Source organism: Gossypium hirsutum, chromosome A05 (assembly GCF_007990345.1).
Source record: "Gossypium hirsutum isolate 1008001.06 chromosome A05, Gossypium_hirsutum_v2.1, whole genome shotgun sequence".
Classification (NCBI taxonomy): Eukaryota; Viridiplantae; Streptophyta; class Magnoliopsida; order Malvales; family Malvaceae; genus Gossypium; species Gossypium hirsutum.
Genome location: NC_053428.1, coordinates 98,755,208 through 98,773,180, shown reverse-complemented (window position 1 = coordinate 98,773,180; position 17,973 = coordinate 98,755,208). Strand labels below are relative to the sequence as shown.

The 17,973-nt window shown below is 33.5% G+C and overlaps 1 protein-coding gene across 1 annotated transcript; it reads left to right on the top strand.

The window, feature by feature from the left end:
- Positions 1–10,469: 10,469 nt before the first annotated feature.
- Positions 10,470–12,514, top strand: LOC107895891 (uncharacterized). The gene is made up of 2 exons (XM_016821104.1): positions 10,470–10,521; positions 11,811–12,514. Exons 1-2 carry the CDS (start codon positions 10,470–10,472, stop codon positions 12,512–12,514), a joined length of 756 nt encoding a protein of 251 aa, XP_016676593.1.
- Positions 12,515–17,973: the final 5,459 nt, after the last annotated feature.

The following is a 17,973-nucleotide window of genomic DNA, read 5'->3' as shown; positions in this document are numbered from 1 at the left end:
TTTGGCCTTGAGCCAAAATTTGCCGACTGAATTGTTTTTGGAAATTCAGCTGTACATTGCATATCACAAAATCTTCATATATTCGATTGTAAATTTTGGGACAATTAATGGACCTATTTTGTACTCATGTTTCTGCTTGCTTAATGAGTTGTCAAAAGTGAAGGGCCCCTTCGTCATGTGTTTTAAAAAGCTAACAAGAATACATAAAAACATCTCTTACATTAATCTAAGAACAAACCAATCAAACAGCAAACTTTAAAGATCACCTGTCAAAGTTGCTACTCTGTCAAAGACACCATTGTTTTTCTTGTTGTCTTTGTATAACTAGAAGGGGAAAAAGCCCATTACATTAGATTACATGGTATCACTGTTGGGATGGGTATTTATGTTCCGTTGCTGTCACTTCTGTTTGTTTGTTCTTTATGTATTAGAATTTTCAGTGACAAGGCAGTCTTAATCCATCTTATCCCAACTTTTTTATTTTTATAAACAAGTTGATATATCCAAGTCTGCAATATCTTTCCTTGCATTTTCTACTTAAAGAAAGGACATTTCGATACCAAACAGATCCAACTGTAAGGATTTGACATCCATGATCCAACACTTTATATCTTGCTTTTTTTTTTTTTAGAAAATAAAACAGAACAGCTTCTTCTGTCATGTTTGAACTTTGAAGAGTGTTTTAATTCATGAATATCATTGCCAAGCATTATTGTCAACTCTTTGTTTCTCTTTCATTATTCTTTTTCCTATTATTATTATTATCATCATCATCATCATCATCATCATCACTGGTTTGCTGTAATTAAATTTTCTTCCTATTATGTATAAAAATACTAATAATTTCAATTAAAATGCATGCTTAGCATAAACCCGGGTACAGGAGATAATATTATCCTGTTCCTTGAGAGAGATGATTTAATGCCAAAATGCACACTGACAATGATTGTTGTAACAATGTTTGTTTGATTGGGTGACAGAGGGTCCCATAGATTTGGAACCTGTCTGAATATCCACCCAATCATTACACGTGTCAGCAGCAAAAAGCTTGAAAGAGACGAATGGCGGACTCAATCAAACATCCCTTGGGGACCGTCCAAATCTGGAGAAAATTCCCTTTCACCGTTAGATCATCATAAAATCATGTGGTCAAGAAGAGATGGGTAGTTAAATTGGACCCAGTTCAAGTGAAGCATAATCAGTATCACATTCATAGTGTCACTTTAGTTTTTATTTTACTTCTTACTATTTGAATCAACATTTTTTTAAGGAATAAAAATAAATGTTATTCCTTAATTAATAACTTAAACACGGATTGTTTATCACTTCATATACGACTCAATCGATTAATTTATGTTTTTTTTAACTTATTTGATTGTTTAACCAATTTCTAATATTTTCTTAGCAAATTCATTATATATATTTAATAAGCTACTAAATTAATGTCATATTTGATAAAGTGTTAATTTGATAATCTTTAGTAAAAACTACTAGATAGAAATTTTTTCTACAAAAAAGTGTAGAAAATGATAAGTAGACATAGACCTACTTATCACTTAATAGAAAATAGAATAAAATAAAATATATTTCATTTAAGATTGTATTATCATTTATCAAACAATCTAATTATATTTAATATTCAATTTTGAGTACACTAAATAAATTTTATAACTTAAATTCAACACTTAATATTTTCAAATTTATTTTTTCACTACTTAATGTTTCAATTTATCAAATACAGACTAAATTAATATTTATTTAGCTAATACATTAAAAAAGTATTGTTCTAGTAATCATTATGCTTGTGTTACAGTTAAATAAGTCTCTTTTCATTTTTATTCATAAAATCTCTTTATTTTAATTAAAAATAAAAAATAACTTTTACATATTTTATCTGATTTCGAGTTTAAACTGCAAACAGTCCTTCCTCCTTTCTCTTATATAAAAAATATATTTTTAATTATATGATTTAAAATTATGCTAACATGTTAAATTAAAAAAAAAACTCGAATACTAACTTAATATTTTAATAAAACTATTTGTGACTTACGAATTTGAGTTTTACTTTAAGTTGTATATATATAACAAACAATGTAAACTCTTTTTAAATTTATTTTGATTATAAATATTGAAATTTATATTATATACAGATGAAATAAATAATATTAAAAAAAACTTAAAATATGAAACCAAATACATTAAACAAAGCAATATCTACTTTAGAATTAGATTTAGGTCTGACTATGCCTGACAATTGCCCTACAAAAATTCAATAAAGAACTCTTTAAATAGGGTCCCATTATTTGCCCCTACAAACCACATTGTGGGACCCTCCAGCGTGGCATGCTGACCCCATGTGTCTCAAGGTGCCCCTATCAAAGATTAGACATTGATTTCCCCAAATTTTTTTTACTTCTAAAAAGATAGGGTCAAATGCGCAAAGACAATTTTACCCCCGTGATTAAGGGCGCTAATCATTAAATTAAAGTTAGGATACCCTTACAGGAATATTAATAAAAAAAATCATGGGTAATCTCACCTTACGGTGCACGGTAATACCATGACAGCCGTCCATGTGCCTCTTGTTTTATGTTCACATTCCTGCATGTGAAGGCCTTTCGTCGTTCCCGCCAGATATGTAGTAAAATAATGGTTACAATTTTTTGTTACTCTCTGTACTTAGATAAAATTTGAAACTTAGTTCCTATACTTAAAAACCTAAAAATTAAGTCCTCCTATTTTTCTTATTTAAAAATATCAATCCAATTATTAACATTATTTGCGGTTTCTGTCAAAATTTACAAACTTAGTATATTCAATATTATGTTGCATATGATTGATAAAAAATAAACATATTAAGTTGACAAATTTTGACCAAAATTATAAACACAATAATGATTGAACTAGAATTTTCAAATTGAAAACGTAGGAGGATTGAATCTTTAACTTTTAAAGTATAGGATTAAATCTCAATCTTTTTTATAAGTATAGGGACTAATAGCATGTATTAACCTAAAATAAAAATTAATGAGATTTGGTTAACCAACCATGTGATTTTCTATTATTTTTACCTTCCAAAATTTAATAACATTAAAAAAGAAAAATATTAAAATATTAAAAAAAGCCATAACTATTTTATTTATAAAAGCTGCTGTTTTCTTGTACGTAAATCTGAAAGTAATAAAAATATAATAAAAATTTAATTAAATAAATCATAAAGTTCAATGAATTTATCATTGTTTCTACCATAAAATTTTTTTATTAATTAGTAGTATTTAATTATTTACAGTATAATTATTATGCCCAATTATTTAATTATGGTATGATTAAGAGCTATCTAAAATTATCATGGTCAATAGAAACAAAAACTGAAACATGTAAATTGATAAAATAAAATGCGTTATACTTTTAATTATATAAAAAAGTAAGTTTATTTAGAGAATCTTAATGTTGACTAATGCTTGTGGATAATCATGATTAATTGAAATTCAATTAATTTTATACATTCTGATTTGTCTAAAATTTATTCTTTTATAATCTCGTGTTATGGCATGATGGTTAAGAGCATTCATTGCCTCAGATGTGACCTGGATTTAGTCACACCAATCGCATTGGTTGTTTGAATTTTTTCTTATTATTGTAATTCACAAAAAAATATATTTTAACTAAAACAATATTAAGAGAGGGAGCTTTATTAATGTAAAAGCTACAAATGACAAGTTTTGGTTTAGTAAGACACAAGGGGGGAGGGGAGATTGAGGATGTAAAGAGGAGCTACATCACAACAAATTGGTATTGTTGCTTTTTTTATTCCTTCTTTATTGAGTATATGTTGTGGGTTATGGTACTAAAAAAAACTAGTATGAAAGTTCTTACTTTAATTTTTTTTTCTTCTATTGAACTTGTAGAAATGCTAATAAAGTTATTTATTTTTTAATAATCGTGGTTTTATCTCAAGCAAAATACTTTGATTTTGTTATGTCTTCTTTCTATTGCAAATATTTTAATTTCGGGTTGTAATGGTGATAATGAGGGGAGTTAAGATGGTGTGTATTAAATAAGTCTATTGACTTGGGTTTAGTTTCTCTTCTCTTTTTCTCCTTTCATCCGTTTTTGTAAAAATAAAATAAACAACTAATATCAAAATTTTTGATTTGAAAGCAAAGATGGTAAAAAAAAAATCCAAAATCAATGGTTTTGACTCAATAGGGTCTTTTTTTTTAAATGGATTCGAGTTAGATTGCGTCAATTTTAAAAAATAGCCAAAATTAGGCTGAGATTGGGTTTACAATAAGTCTGCCCCGTCTTACCTCATAATATTTACAAAATTACCCCTCCACTTGTATATATATATAATATTAGTTAGGTCAAATCTTTAATGTTGTCCTCTCCTAGGCCTTCAAATTTGCCATTGTAGCTACTACTTCCTTGAGAAAGGATTGTATGAAACTATAATTTCACGTCATCTCTATCCCTTTTCAATAGGAGAATGATAAGTTAGATTTTTCCTCCTGATTTTTAGTATTTTTAGTTGGATTTGAATTTTTTGAGGAGGAAAAAATTGAAAATCAGGAGGAAATATATGATGTAACATCCCTACTTTGGGCTTAGTCGGAATAGTGGTTTTGAGACCACCAATCCGAAGTAGAAATAATTATTTTATGAATGTGTTGAGGTCTATGATATGTTTGCATGATTGTATGAAAGTTTCGTTAAGAAATTTTATTGATAGAGTATCAAATTTGATTTTTAGGACTGAATTGCAAAAGTTGCAAAATATGTGATTCTAGAAGCTTTAAGCATGAAATAGCTATGAATTATTAATTATAGGTCCTTAAATAGCAATTTGACCAATTTTTATTCTTATGGACAAAAATGGGTATGAATAGGTAAAATTTCAAAGTTTAATAAAAATGGTATTTTGGTCATTTGGTAAATAAAAGAATAAAAAGGAAAAAAGGAAAACAAAGCCAAAAATTTGTCCATCTTTTTCAACCCTTGGTGAATTTCATAAGGCACTCCATAGACAGGGTTTTGTCATTTTCAAGCTTAATAGTAAGTGCATCCTAACCCCGTTTTTAATGTTCTTTACATTTTTGAAGTTGTTATCAACTGATCTAGCCATTTATACCATTTATTTGAGCTAAGGTTGATGTCTAGAGTTTGACCCATGTGTGACATGTATGTATTTTGATGTTTCATGGTAGATTATGAAAGTTTGATGTGTGATAAATAACTTTTACTAAGTGATTTTCATGAAAACACCTAAAAAAGACCTATTTGTAAAAGTTGTAAAATGTGTAGTAAAAATCTGATTTGATGAAAAATGAGGGCTGTTATGAGCATGTGTGTGGGTCGGCTAAGCTTGAATAACAAAGAAATTGAATGCATTTCATTTTACAAGCCTAAGGACTAATTTGTAAATATGTAAAAGTTTAGGGGTAAAACTATAATTTTTCCAAAGTATGGTTTTTGGACTGATTTGAATAATGTGGTAATTAAATGAGATAAATTTTCTATTATAGATCAAGAAAAACGGAGTCCGGACCTAGACCAGGGAAAGAACAAGATTGTGGACTAAATCGAATTAGTTAGTTATATTTTGTACCGAGGTAAGTTCATATGTAAATAATGCAATATTATGATCATATTTTTAATGCATTAATATTGTATGAATTGTATAATTGATTCGATGAACACATTTGATAAGTTCCAACAAGAGAAAGAAAATCCCATTTGAACCTTAGGAATAGAATAGGGTACGAGTGACATGTCACTAAGACCCCATGTGATATATATGATTATGTGATCCGAGTGCTGGTCATGTACGTCCTACCAGTGGCTAGGTAGTCTGGCATGTGTTGTGGATACCTATCAGCTTGTGTAAGCAGCCCGTATAGCTACGTCTTGACCGTCAGCTTATGTGAGCAGACCCGTGATTAGCTCGAGAGCGAGCCTTTATGTGATATGAAATATGAGGTAGCTTTGGCTACATATGTGGCACTTGTGTGCAAAGACCTTCCATGTATCCGTTAGTATTCCAAGTGTTCAACGGGTATGTCAAAAACGAGAAAGAGTATGTTAAGTCATGAGTTGGTACAGGTATGTACAAAAAACTCATAAGAATAAGCTCGTTAAGTGATGAGCTTTTGGTAAGATTAAGAATAATAAAGTTATGCTTATGAAATTATGATGATAAATATGTGATTTATGTTAAGTTAAATTGTATGGTATTGATGCTAAATGTTGCTTAATATTGTTTATTATTACATGTGAACTTACTAAGCTTTATGCTTACTCCCCTTCCTTTCCATTTTCTTATAGTATCGCCAAGCTAGTTCGGGAATTGAAAGACGTCGGAGCTCGATTCACATTATCAAATTAATCTTTTGGGTATTCATGATTTCACATTTTGAGTATGGCATGTATAGGGGACTTGGTCTTTTTGTTTACGTGTTATATTAATTTAGCCAACTGTGTTGGCTTATAACGATTTGATGATGCATTTTGTATATGGCCATGAGATTTGGTTTATATTGATTATTGGGTTGTAAGCCTATTTATACATGCATGCATGTGCCTATGCCTTTGAAATGTGGTTTGTGATTGAGTATATGATGGAATATGTTATTAATTATGAATGCTTGTTAATTTAATTGAGAGATGTTAATACAATGATAGTTGAGGTCCCAATGTGAAAAGGGAAGCAAACTTATAACTCTTAATGAATGAGAATTTGTAGGCTTGGGCTTTACAATGTGTGGTGTCTTGTATATGTACTAGTTGATACGATATTGTCATGATCATGACTTCTTTGATTGTGTCTAAGTACTCAATTATGCATTGTTAAGTGCCTTTGAAGTTATGTATGTGTTTGAGTATATAAGGGTGGAAAATGGCTTGGAAAATAGCCTCAAAATTGTCAACATGGGTAGACACACGGGTATGTGTCTAGGCCGTGTGTGACACACGATCTGCCTCCATGGGCTTGTGATCTGACCGTGTGTCCCCTGCACCTTAATTTTAGTAATAGAATGCTCAGTATTGAGTACGCGGGTGCGAGACATGACCGTATGTCTCAGTCGTTGAGGGACACGGCCTTGGGACATGGGCGTATGCCCTAGCCATGTGTAGTCTGCACCTATTTTGTAAAAAAATATGGAATTTAATGGTCCACACGGCCTAAGCACATGGGTGTGTGCCTTGGCCGTGTGACCTCATTTAGCACATGACATCATAAACAGAGAGTTACACGGGCTGAGGACATGAGCGTGTCCCCAGCCACACAGGCGTGTGTGACCACACGGCCTACATGATAGCTTATGTCTAAGTCCGGTAATGCCTCGTACCCTATTCGGCATCGAATATGGGTAAGGGGTGTTAAATATGATTTGTCATTCTTCTATTGGAAATGGATAAGGATAACGTGGAATCACAGTTTTAGACAATCATTTCTCCTACTTCCCTTTCTAGTTTCCATTGGTAAGTTTCTCTCTCTCTCTCTCTCTCTCTCGGGCACACATACACACATAGTTTCTTTGACTCATCTTATTGACTTTATATTGCAACTACTAGCTACTACTGCTAAAAAATGCATAGGCAACTAATTGGAAACTAATAGCTTTAAACTTATAAATATATAGATTAAACTACACTAGTAGTCACCCAACTATAGTAATTTTTTTGGCCACTCAAATATGGAAAGTTATAAAATGGTCACCCACCTATTAGTAAATTTCTTTTTTCAAACACCCAACTATGAAAAGTTACAAAATGGTCATCCGACTATTTAGTTTTGTCTTTTTTGGTCACTAATTGGCTAATGGTGATAGCTTTTAAAAATTAACATAATAACAACTTTAACCCTCAATATTTATAAATTGTGTCAATTTAGTCTTGGTTTTAAAAAATCTAACCCTCAACATTTACACATTGTGTAATTTCTTTTTTACAGTTTTGCTTTTATTTGTAACCTTTTCACCTAAAAAGCTAAAAAACAAAATTATCTGTGGCATCTCCTAGTTGGACCCATATTATACCGATACCACGATGCCCTATACCTACAAAGTTGTGTTTTTAAGTTCAAAAGCTAATTCAAAGGTTCATTACCTTTTTTGTGGGCATGACTTGAGCTGGGACATGTCATAGAAATGTTTTTAAAGTCTTAAAATTAAATTTATCATTATGAACTGGTTTTATAAAATAGTTTAAACTCGATTACTTAGTGAATTCAATGTATGGTCACAACTTGAATTGTTCCAATAATGAATGTGCATAGTGCATTCAAACCTGTCGTCTGAGTCGAGGTCTGAATACGAGATGTCATATTATCAACTAAATTTAATTGAAAATATACAAAAAATAGAAATACCCTAAAATCCAAGATAATATTTTCATATTTTCTCATTCTTTTAAAATTAACCCTCATTATCACAAAGAAAAGCAAAACTACAAAAAAAAATTAAATTACACAATGTGCAAATATTGAGGATTAAAATTTTTTAGAATCAAGAGCAAATGACATAATTTATAAATGTTGAGGGTTAAAATTTTTATTATGCCAATTTTAAAAGTTTTCACTGTTAACCAGCTGGTGAGAAAAAAATAAAATTGAGAGGTTAGATGACCATTTTGAAACTTTTCATAGTTGGGTGACCAAAAAAGAAATTTACTAATAGTTGGGTGACCATTTTGTAACTTTTCATAGCTGGGTGATCGAAAAAGAAATTTACTAATAGTTAGGTGACTATTAATTTAATTGTCCTAAATATATATTATATGTTTGCAAGCAAAGCAAAATTTGTTAGTTAAATATATTATATGTTTATATATGTTTGCAAGATCAACTATATTTTATGTTATTTGTTTGCAAGATCTATGATAACACTAGAAAGAACATAGGTTTTCCTCCTTACTTATTGGTTAAATTGCTCCCATTTAGTTATTCTTAGCATATATTTTAGCATTTTCAGTTTAGTAAATCCTAGCCTATTTTATCCTTAATTTTGCTATATTTTTGCATTAATTTCGTTGTATAAGTTAATTCCTGATTGCGTCCAGAATTATCACCGCATCTGACAGCTGTCTGGATAAGAACTAAATGTGTGAACTGTCTAGTCTGGTATAACCAACCTGTATGTACAAGAACCTAATATTTCTGAGGAAATGACACTTGTACTATTGGAGGAAAACATAAAAGGTTGACGTGAGAAGAAAAATAGAGAGAGAGAACTTTTTCTTGACCATCATATGGTAGCTTAAGCCTGTCACTGGTGAGCTAATGTCAAAATTGATGCAGATTAGCTTTTGACGAGGAGACCTAAGTGCGAGACAAGAGGGAATAGAAAGATTCAGTTGAGTTGTCTAGGAATAGTATTCTCCACTCGATTCTTTCTTATTTCTTTCTAAATGCTGGTGATTACTCTCTGGTTTCTATTTGTATGGAAGTACACATGAATTCTTAGTTAAATGTTATCTTATCCAATTTTTCTTTTATTGTTTAATCTTGAGGTTTGAATGTTTTTTAACACGGAAGTGTTATTGCAGCCACTGATACTGGAAAATACAGTGACAGTTCGAGCTAACAAGCATTACAACGGAAGTTGAGTGAGGATTAGAGGAATTTAGTCCACTTGTTCTTAATAGTGTCATGTTGCCATCATCGAAAGATGGGGTTAATGTGCATGTTTAAGTCTCGGATTAAATAGAGTAGTGATGCTTGGTAAGATATACATTGAAATTTATTGCCTTGACAATCACCTATCCTTTTATACCTTGTGAGCACTTAGTATTTTGCTGAAGATTCATGTTGGGATCCCAGTTTATCATTCTTGTATTTTATTTTATTGTTTTCAAGTTGTTGCTCCAACAACTATCCTTACATTTTATCTCGTTTCTATCTAGTTATTGTTCTGAATTTAATAGACAAAAGACAACCATCCCTGTGAGATCGATATCCGACAGACTCACATCTATCTACTATACTTACATCGACAGTGTACGCTTGCACATTATTGTTGTGACGTTAAACAACCAATTAAGTTTTTGGCGTCGTTTCCGGGGATGGCATTTGTTTGATGTTTATTTTTGTTTCTGTGTGTTTTTGCACTGTATTTTCCTTATATAATATTTAGTATTTACTAATAGGTTTTTCTTTGTTACTATTTCTTCAACTTCATTTTAGGTGTTTTATCACCCGAAGCAAGTCAAATTTTCTTGCCGATTTTGATCAATAAATTAAAAGGACTGTTCGGAGTAGACTTCGAGAATAAAGAAATATAGCTCTACCAGGGAACAATGCAGCCATACCCCTGATGCAACAGCAAAATGTTAATAACCCATTGTTGCCGCAAGATGCTCACATACAAAATAGGACTATACGAGATTTTGTAGTACCTATCTTGGATGATTTACAATTGGAAGTTGTTAGGCCAACAATTTAAGCTGGGAATTTTGAACTCAAGCCAGTAATGTTTCAAATGCTGAATTCTAATGGACAACATGCTGGACTGCCACATGAAGGTGCGAGAGAACATCTTAAATCCTTTTTATTGATCTGTGCTTCATTTAGTCAACAAGGCATTCCTGATGATGCCTTGAAGATGCAATTATTTTCTTATTCCTTATAGAGAAAAGCCTGTACTTGGTTTTTTGGGCTACCTGTCAAATCAATTACTTCTTGGGATGCATTAGCAACACAGTTTATTTTGTGATTTAACCCGCTAACAATGGATGCTCGTCTTTGAAATGATATTACTGCTTATCATTAGCTAGATAATGAAAATCTTCACACCACACGGGAACGTTATAAATCTTTACTTCGACATTGTCCCATGCATGACATTCAAATAAAAACACAAATTGAGATTTTTTTATAATGGGCTGAATTCACATATAAGGAATCTTGTCAACGCATCAGCCAATGGACCTTTGTTGGATTGTACTTATAATGATGCTGTGAGAATTCTTGAGAGAATTGCTCAGAATAATTATCAATACCCTATCTCCAGAGCTGCACAAGCAAAAACTACTTCAAGAGTTATTGAATTAGATGCAATAAATACACTAAGTGCTCAAGTTTCTTCTCTCACAAACATGATTAAAAATATGCAAGGGACGAGTGGCATTGCACCTACACAAGTCGCTCAGCAAGTTGATGTTCCTACCTTTTGTTGTGAGATTTGTAGTGACAACAATAGCTATGAAGATTGTCCACAACAAGTAGAGAATGCCTGTTATATTAGTAATATCTACAACAATTCTTACAGTAACTCTTACAACAACTCCACACGCAACCAACCGTTTTGGGGAACTAAGAATGCTGGACAAAATGTTGCGACATTCAGATATGAGAATACATCTAGTCAGGGCAATTATAATCTAAGACAAGGGAATTACAATCAACAACAGTAGAAATACAATCAGCACACTCAGATGCATCCACAACAAGGCCAAACACATCCACACCAAAATCTGATGTAGCCACAACACTTTTCAATATCGAATTAGCATGTTCAAGACATCGACAACAACTGTACACTCAAGCTTCTACTTCTGACCCGTTAGCAACTCTTGAGACATTAATGTATGAGAATATTACTCATACGGAAGCTATAATACAAGGGAATTCATTTTCCATTTGAGCATTAGAGGTACAATTAGGACAACTTGCTTTGAATCAAAATACTCAACCACTAGGCTCATTACCCAGTGACACAGAAAATCCTAGTCCAAGGGGGAAAGGACATTGTAAGGCTATCACTCTTAGGAGTAGTAAACAAATTGGTGAACCATTTATAATCCTACTGTAGCACCTCAAGATACGAATGGAGTGATCACTAGTGAGAAGGTTGAATTTGAAGAGTTTGTCGATGCATCAGATAAAGAAGTTCTACAAATTGTCACTCATATGCCTAATGCCCTACCTTCGAAAATATTGAGGCAATCAAATTTGTCGGCGCAAGCAGATGTATCTCTACCTTTACCTTTCCCACAAAGAATCAGGAAGAATGAGCATGACAAGCAGTATCAGCAGTTCCTGAACACACTAAAGCCACTGCAGATCAACATTCTTTTAGTAAACATTCTGGTACAGATTCTGAGTTATGGGAAATTTATGAAAGACCTCTTGTCCAAGAAGAAAAAGCTTACTGATATTAAAACTGTTACGCTCATAAAAGGCTGTAGTGTTGTTTTGGCAAGCAAGTTGCCCCCTAAATTGAATGATCCTGGAAGCTTTACCATCCCATGTTCAATTGGCAATCATTATTTGGGCAAGACTTTGTCCGAATTGGGAGCTAGCATTAACCTAATGCCGCTATCTATTTACAGAAAGTTGGGAATCAGTCACATGAAATCTACTGCAGTGACATTACAACTAATCGATCGTTCCTTGGCACAACCTGAAGAGCAAATTAAAGATATCTTAATTCGTGTGGATAAATTTATTTTTCTAGCTGATTTTATCATACTTGACTACGAGGCAGATAAGGAGGTTCCCATAATCTTGGGATGACCATTTTTAGCCACCGGTCAAACTCTTATTGATGTTTACAAAGGTAAACTAACCATGCGACTTAATAATGAGCAATTCACCTTTAGTTTTTTGAATCTGTTCAATGCAAGGACAAAGAAGAATGTCATACTGTCGATATACTAGATGATTTAATTGAGGAAGAATTCAATTACCAAAGTACAATACTTTTTAAAGAGTTTGCAGTGACATCTGATACCGAGTCCTTAGATGATTGTGACAACATGGTTAAAGCTAACAATCTTGAACTCAAGCATAGATGGCAGATTGAATCCTTAGACCTAGCGAACAGAACAACCCTAATTTTCAAATAATATATTGAAGAAGCTTTTACTCTGGAATTGAAACCACTACCTCCTGATCTCAAATATGTCTTTTTGGGCGATCACAATACTTTCTCAATTATTGTCTCTGCAACACTAGATGTAACTCAAGAAGAGAAATTGATCCATATTCTCAAGCAACATATACGAGCTATTGTTTGGAGTATTGCCGAAATTCAAGGTTTTAGTCCTTCTTTTTCCATGCACAAGTTCAAGTTGGACGATAAAGGAAAGTAATCGATTGAACAATAAATAAGATTAAACGAGAAGATGAAGAAAGTTGTCAAGAAGGAAATCATAAAATGGCTTGATGCTAGAATTATTTACCCAATTTCTATAGCAATTGGGTAAGTCCAGTGCAATGTGTACCTAAAAAGAGTGGCATCATTGTGGTTCGCAACGATAAGGACGAATTAATTCTTACACGTATTCCACTGAGATGGCGAGTTTGTATGAATTATCGCAAATTGAATGCAGCCACAACGAAGGATCACTTCCCACTTTCTTTCATTGACCAAATGTTGGATCGGCTTGCTAAAAGAACCTATTATTACTTTTTAAACTGCTATTCTGGGTACAATCAAATTCCTGTTGCACTGGAGGATTAGGAGAAAACAACATTCATTTGCCCTTTTGGTACTTTTTCTTTTTGCTGTATGCCTTTTGGTCTTTACATCTTTTAAATGTGCAGGATAACAATATTCTCAGATATGATCGAGGACTCTTTAAAGGTTTTTATGGATGATTTCTCAATCTATGGGAATGATTTTGATCATTGCGCTGACAATTTGGATAAATTATTGAAGCGCGATGTGAGGACACACCTATTGTCCTGAATTGGGAAAAATGTCATTTCATGGAAATTGAAGGCATTGTGTTAGGCCATCGCATGTCTAGTCAAGGCATTCAAGTAGACAAAGCTAAGGTGGAAATCATTGAGAAATTATCTTCACCAAAAAACGTGAAAGGTATTCACAGTTTTCTTAGACATGCGAGGTTTTACCGAAGGTTTATTAAAGATTTTTCAAAAATTGTAAAGCCCTTATGCTCATTGCTTGAACAGAATCAAAAATTATTCTTTGATGATGCATGTCTAGATACCTTTATTCAGTTTAAAAAGTAGCTAGTGAATGCAACCATTTTCGTTGCACCAGATGGGTCTCAACCTTTTGAAGTTATATGCAATGCAAGTGACTTTGCTGTAGGTGCAGTTCTAGGAAAACGAAAGGGAAAAATATTTCATGCCATCTATTATGCTAGCAAAACTCTTACAGAGGTTCAATTCAATTATACCACCACAGAGAAAGAAATGACCGTTGTAGTCTTTACTTTCGACAAGTTTCATTCCTATTGATACAAACTGTCTCGGGAAGAGTCGAGTCGTATGTAAATTGCCCGATCGTCTACGAGAAGTTACGTTAGGTTTAGTTGAGTTGAAGGTATGGTCAAAGTAGAAAGAGGGGTACGAATGGAATGGTAGGAATGAAAGGGTAGGAACAAAAGGATATGAACAAATTGGTCGGTTTAGGTTCGATTAGGTAAAGAAGAGAACGGGTTTGAACTACTAAAGGTACTTTCAAGAACCAATACCGAAATGGTATCGACCCGTTGATTAAGCCTTTTGAGTTCGGTTATAGGTTTGGTAAGGGAAAACCTCAACCCACTACCTAACAAGATAGGAACCTCGGTATGTTGAACGCCACACTATGAATAGTGATAAGTTCGGGTATGACAAAGAACACGGTTGACACAACTAGAACACTAGGAACGCTAAACGAATCTTTGAACGAAATATAAGAAAAGTATGCCTCACAATTTCGGCAGCATAACATTAACAAAAGTTTCAGAAGTCCTTTACATGAAAATTGAACAAGTATTTATAGGCCTAAGTCTAGGTAGCCGATTGGCCTTTCATGCTTACATATTAATTAAAGAAAATTCTAGAAAAATGACCCTGAATGTGCATGTCTAGATTCGGCTATGGTAATAGGAAATGAATGATTCTTCATGATTAAGAAAACTAAAAGTGAATGCATGATGTCCAATGGTCACTTGTAGGTTCGGCCAACCTTGTTAAATGAAGCAATGTTTGGCCAAAAAGTATGAATTAATTGTGGACACTCCAAGGGCCATCATGTGTGTGAAACCGAATGTTGAAGAGTCTTCTAGTGTGAACAAGGTGAACCGAATAGTCTTGCCATGTGAACATAGGTGTGAACGAATTAAGAAGAGTCATGGGGAAGCTAATTGGCCAAGCTATCTTCATGCATGTGTGAGTGTCCTTTGGCCGAATGGTCACCTTGGAGAATGAAGAGATAGCACACCATACATGAATGGAAACATTCATGAACCTTAAAGACATTGAATATGGTCATACATGCACTTGGCCGAACATGCACCCAAGAGATTCAAGTCCCCCAACCATCCATGCACCTTAAAAATTCATGCTTGCTTTTAATCTCCATATGTCCATTGCGTTTCTACAAGAAATGTGAACAGAATTAATTCAAACTAATGTGAACACAAATATCAACATTAAATTCGGTTATGACAAATTTAATTATCATCAATAAACACTTTTAAGACATACTTAATATAACTAATGTGAACTAAATTTAATATGTAGGATATTAATTAACTAATTATTGAACTTATTAATTAAAAAGTCAATAGTAGTCAAATGAATTCAAAGTGAACTCCACGAGCTGATGGTTAATTCATGAGCTAAACTCGAGCCGGGCTTAAACTCGTGAGCTGATAATGAGCTGGTCCCGAGCTAATGAGCTGGTGTGGAGCTACATGGGAGCTAACTTGAACTGAAGGTGAGCTCGGTGAGCTGAACTAAACTTGTAGAAAAGTTCAGCATGGATTTCGAAAATGGCCACTAACTGGTTCGATAGGTCTAGCATTGACATTATCCCACACATGCTGAACTAAAGCTATAACGGCTTCTTTAAATTATTTTGCACGAGCCCTTGTGATCGGCCCTTGAGGTAGCACCATCGGATCTCGGCTTGGACTTGACTTATGGGAAGCCGTGATCCTATCACCTATCTTGTCGGCACAAAGGATACTGTATTCACTGATCACTCGGCGTTGAGATATCTCTTTATGAAAAATGATGCCAAACTAAGACTGATGTAACACCCCTTACCGTATTCGACACCGGAATAGGGTACGAGGCATTACTGACTCACATCACAAACAATCATACAATTCCGAGTCATAAATTTGCGTCCAAATTAAAACCATTTGAAATTAATCATAAAGTCTCTATTACGAGACTACGATGCCCAAAACATGCATTGGAAGTGGTTTGAGACTAAACTGAGAACTTTAAAATTTTTTACAAAACTTAGAAAATTTTTCCACTAAACAGGGGTCACACGCCCGTGTGGATATGGGACACGCCTATGTGATCAGGTCGTGTGGTCACACAAGCCCGTGCTCGACCTTGTGTAACTCTTTGACTTATAACCCATAAACAAATTGAGATCACACGCCTAGGAGACACGTCCGTGCCTGAGTCCTTGTCATCTACACGGTTGAGACACACGCCCGTGTCTCTGCCCATGTGTTCAATTCTAAGCATTTTGTTTCTCAAAATTTAAGGTGCAGGGGATACACGGCCAGAATACACGCCTATGGGGTAGACCGTGTGTCACACACAGCTTAGACACAGGCCTGTATGTCTATCCGTGTCGACAAAATAAATGATATTTACCAAGCCATTTGCCACCCTTATTCACACCTACACATACATCAACTCTGTGGCACAAAACACAATATACTTAAGCAACCAAATATCCACAAATATGACTAACACATGCCAATAAAATAGCAACATCTATCATATTCACAACTTTTATTATGCCCTAAATCAATCATGCAAATTTCACATTCATTAAGCCTCAATTTACTACTTTCAAAACACTTAATTGTGCCCAAATTTATCATCTCATCAATATAACACATTTCCAAACATTTCACATTCATGCTATGAATCACATTCTATCATTCACTAAGCATACCATGACCATATCAATAAAGTCATTGGCACATATATGAATTTACTTAGGCTTACAACCATGTTAGCCAAAATAAGTCAATTAGCATGACAAGGTACCAAATCAACCAATAGTTATTACAAACCATTACATTTGGCCAAATAAAATGATACATATAAAAAAATGATCAAGTCCCTATACATGTCATACTTTCAAAATACTAATATCATCAATACCCAAAATGAGAGTTTGATAGTGTGATTCAAATATCCAAAGATCTCCGATCCGAGTTAGCTTGGCGACACTATAAAAACATGAAAAATAAACGGAGTAAGCTATATAGCTTAGTAAGCTATATAGCTTAGTAAGCTCGTATGCAAGAAATAAACAACCTTACTATGTATATAACATTTAAATAATACAAGATAATGATATGTAAATTTACCATAGTCTCATGATCATGATTCATTTTATCACCAAACTTACCTCATTTTCATCATTTCAAGCATTTAACAAACATGATCTTTACATATATACCTGAACCATCTCGAAATGAACTTACACAAATTCTCATCTTTAACATACCCGTGAACCACTCGGCAATGTCAGATACTCGGGAAATTGGCACACTAAGTGCCACATATGTAGCCAATGCTACCTCAATCTCATATCACATAATTGCTCGTTCTCGAGCTATCAACGGGCCTACTTACACAAGCTGTCAAGTATGCCCAACATATGCCGGTATACTCAGCCACTGGTAGGACGTACAAGACCAGCACGCAGATCACATAATCACATAACACATAATGACCCCAGTGACATGTTACTTATATCCTACCCTATTCCTAAGGTTCAGACGAGATTTCTTGCTTGCCAAATCGTTGTCGAACTTGTCCATGGAATTAAAATCATTCATACAATCAAACATACCATTCATGCAGTTCTAAAGCTTATTTTTAATATACGAACTTACCTCGGTTCAAAATGGCTAATTGTTCGATTTAGTCCACAACTTTGTTCTTTCTTTGGTCTAGGTCAAAACCTCGTCTTTCTTGATCTATAATACCATATTTAACTTATTCAATCATCACATTATTCAATTTAATCC

Coding starts and splice junctions, on each gene's coding strand:
- LOC107895891 (XM_016821104.1), top strand. CDS start 10,470: ATGTTTCAAATGCTGAATTCTAATGGACAACATGCTGGACTGCCACAT. Junction 10,522..11,810: donor TGCTGGACTGCCACATGAAG/GTGCGAGAGAAC, acceptor ATCCTACTGTAG/CACCTCAAGATACGAATGGA.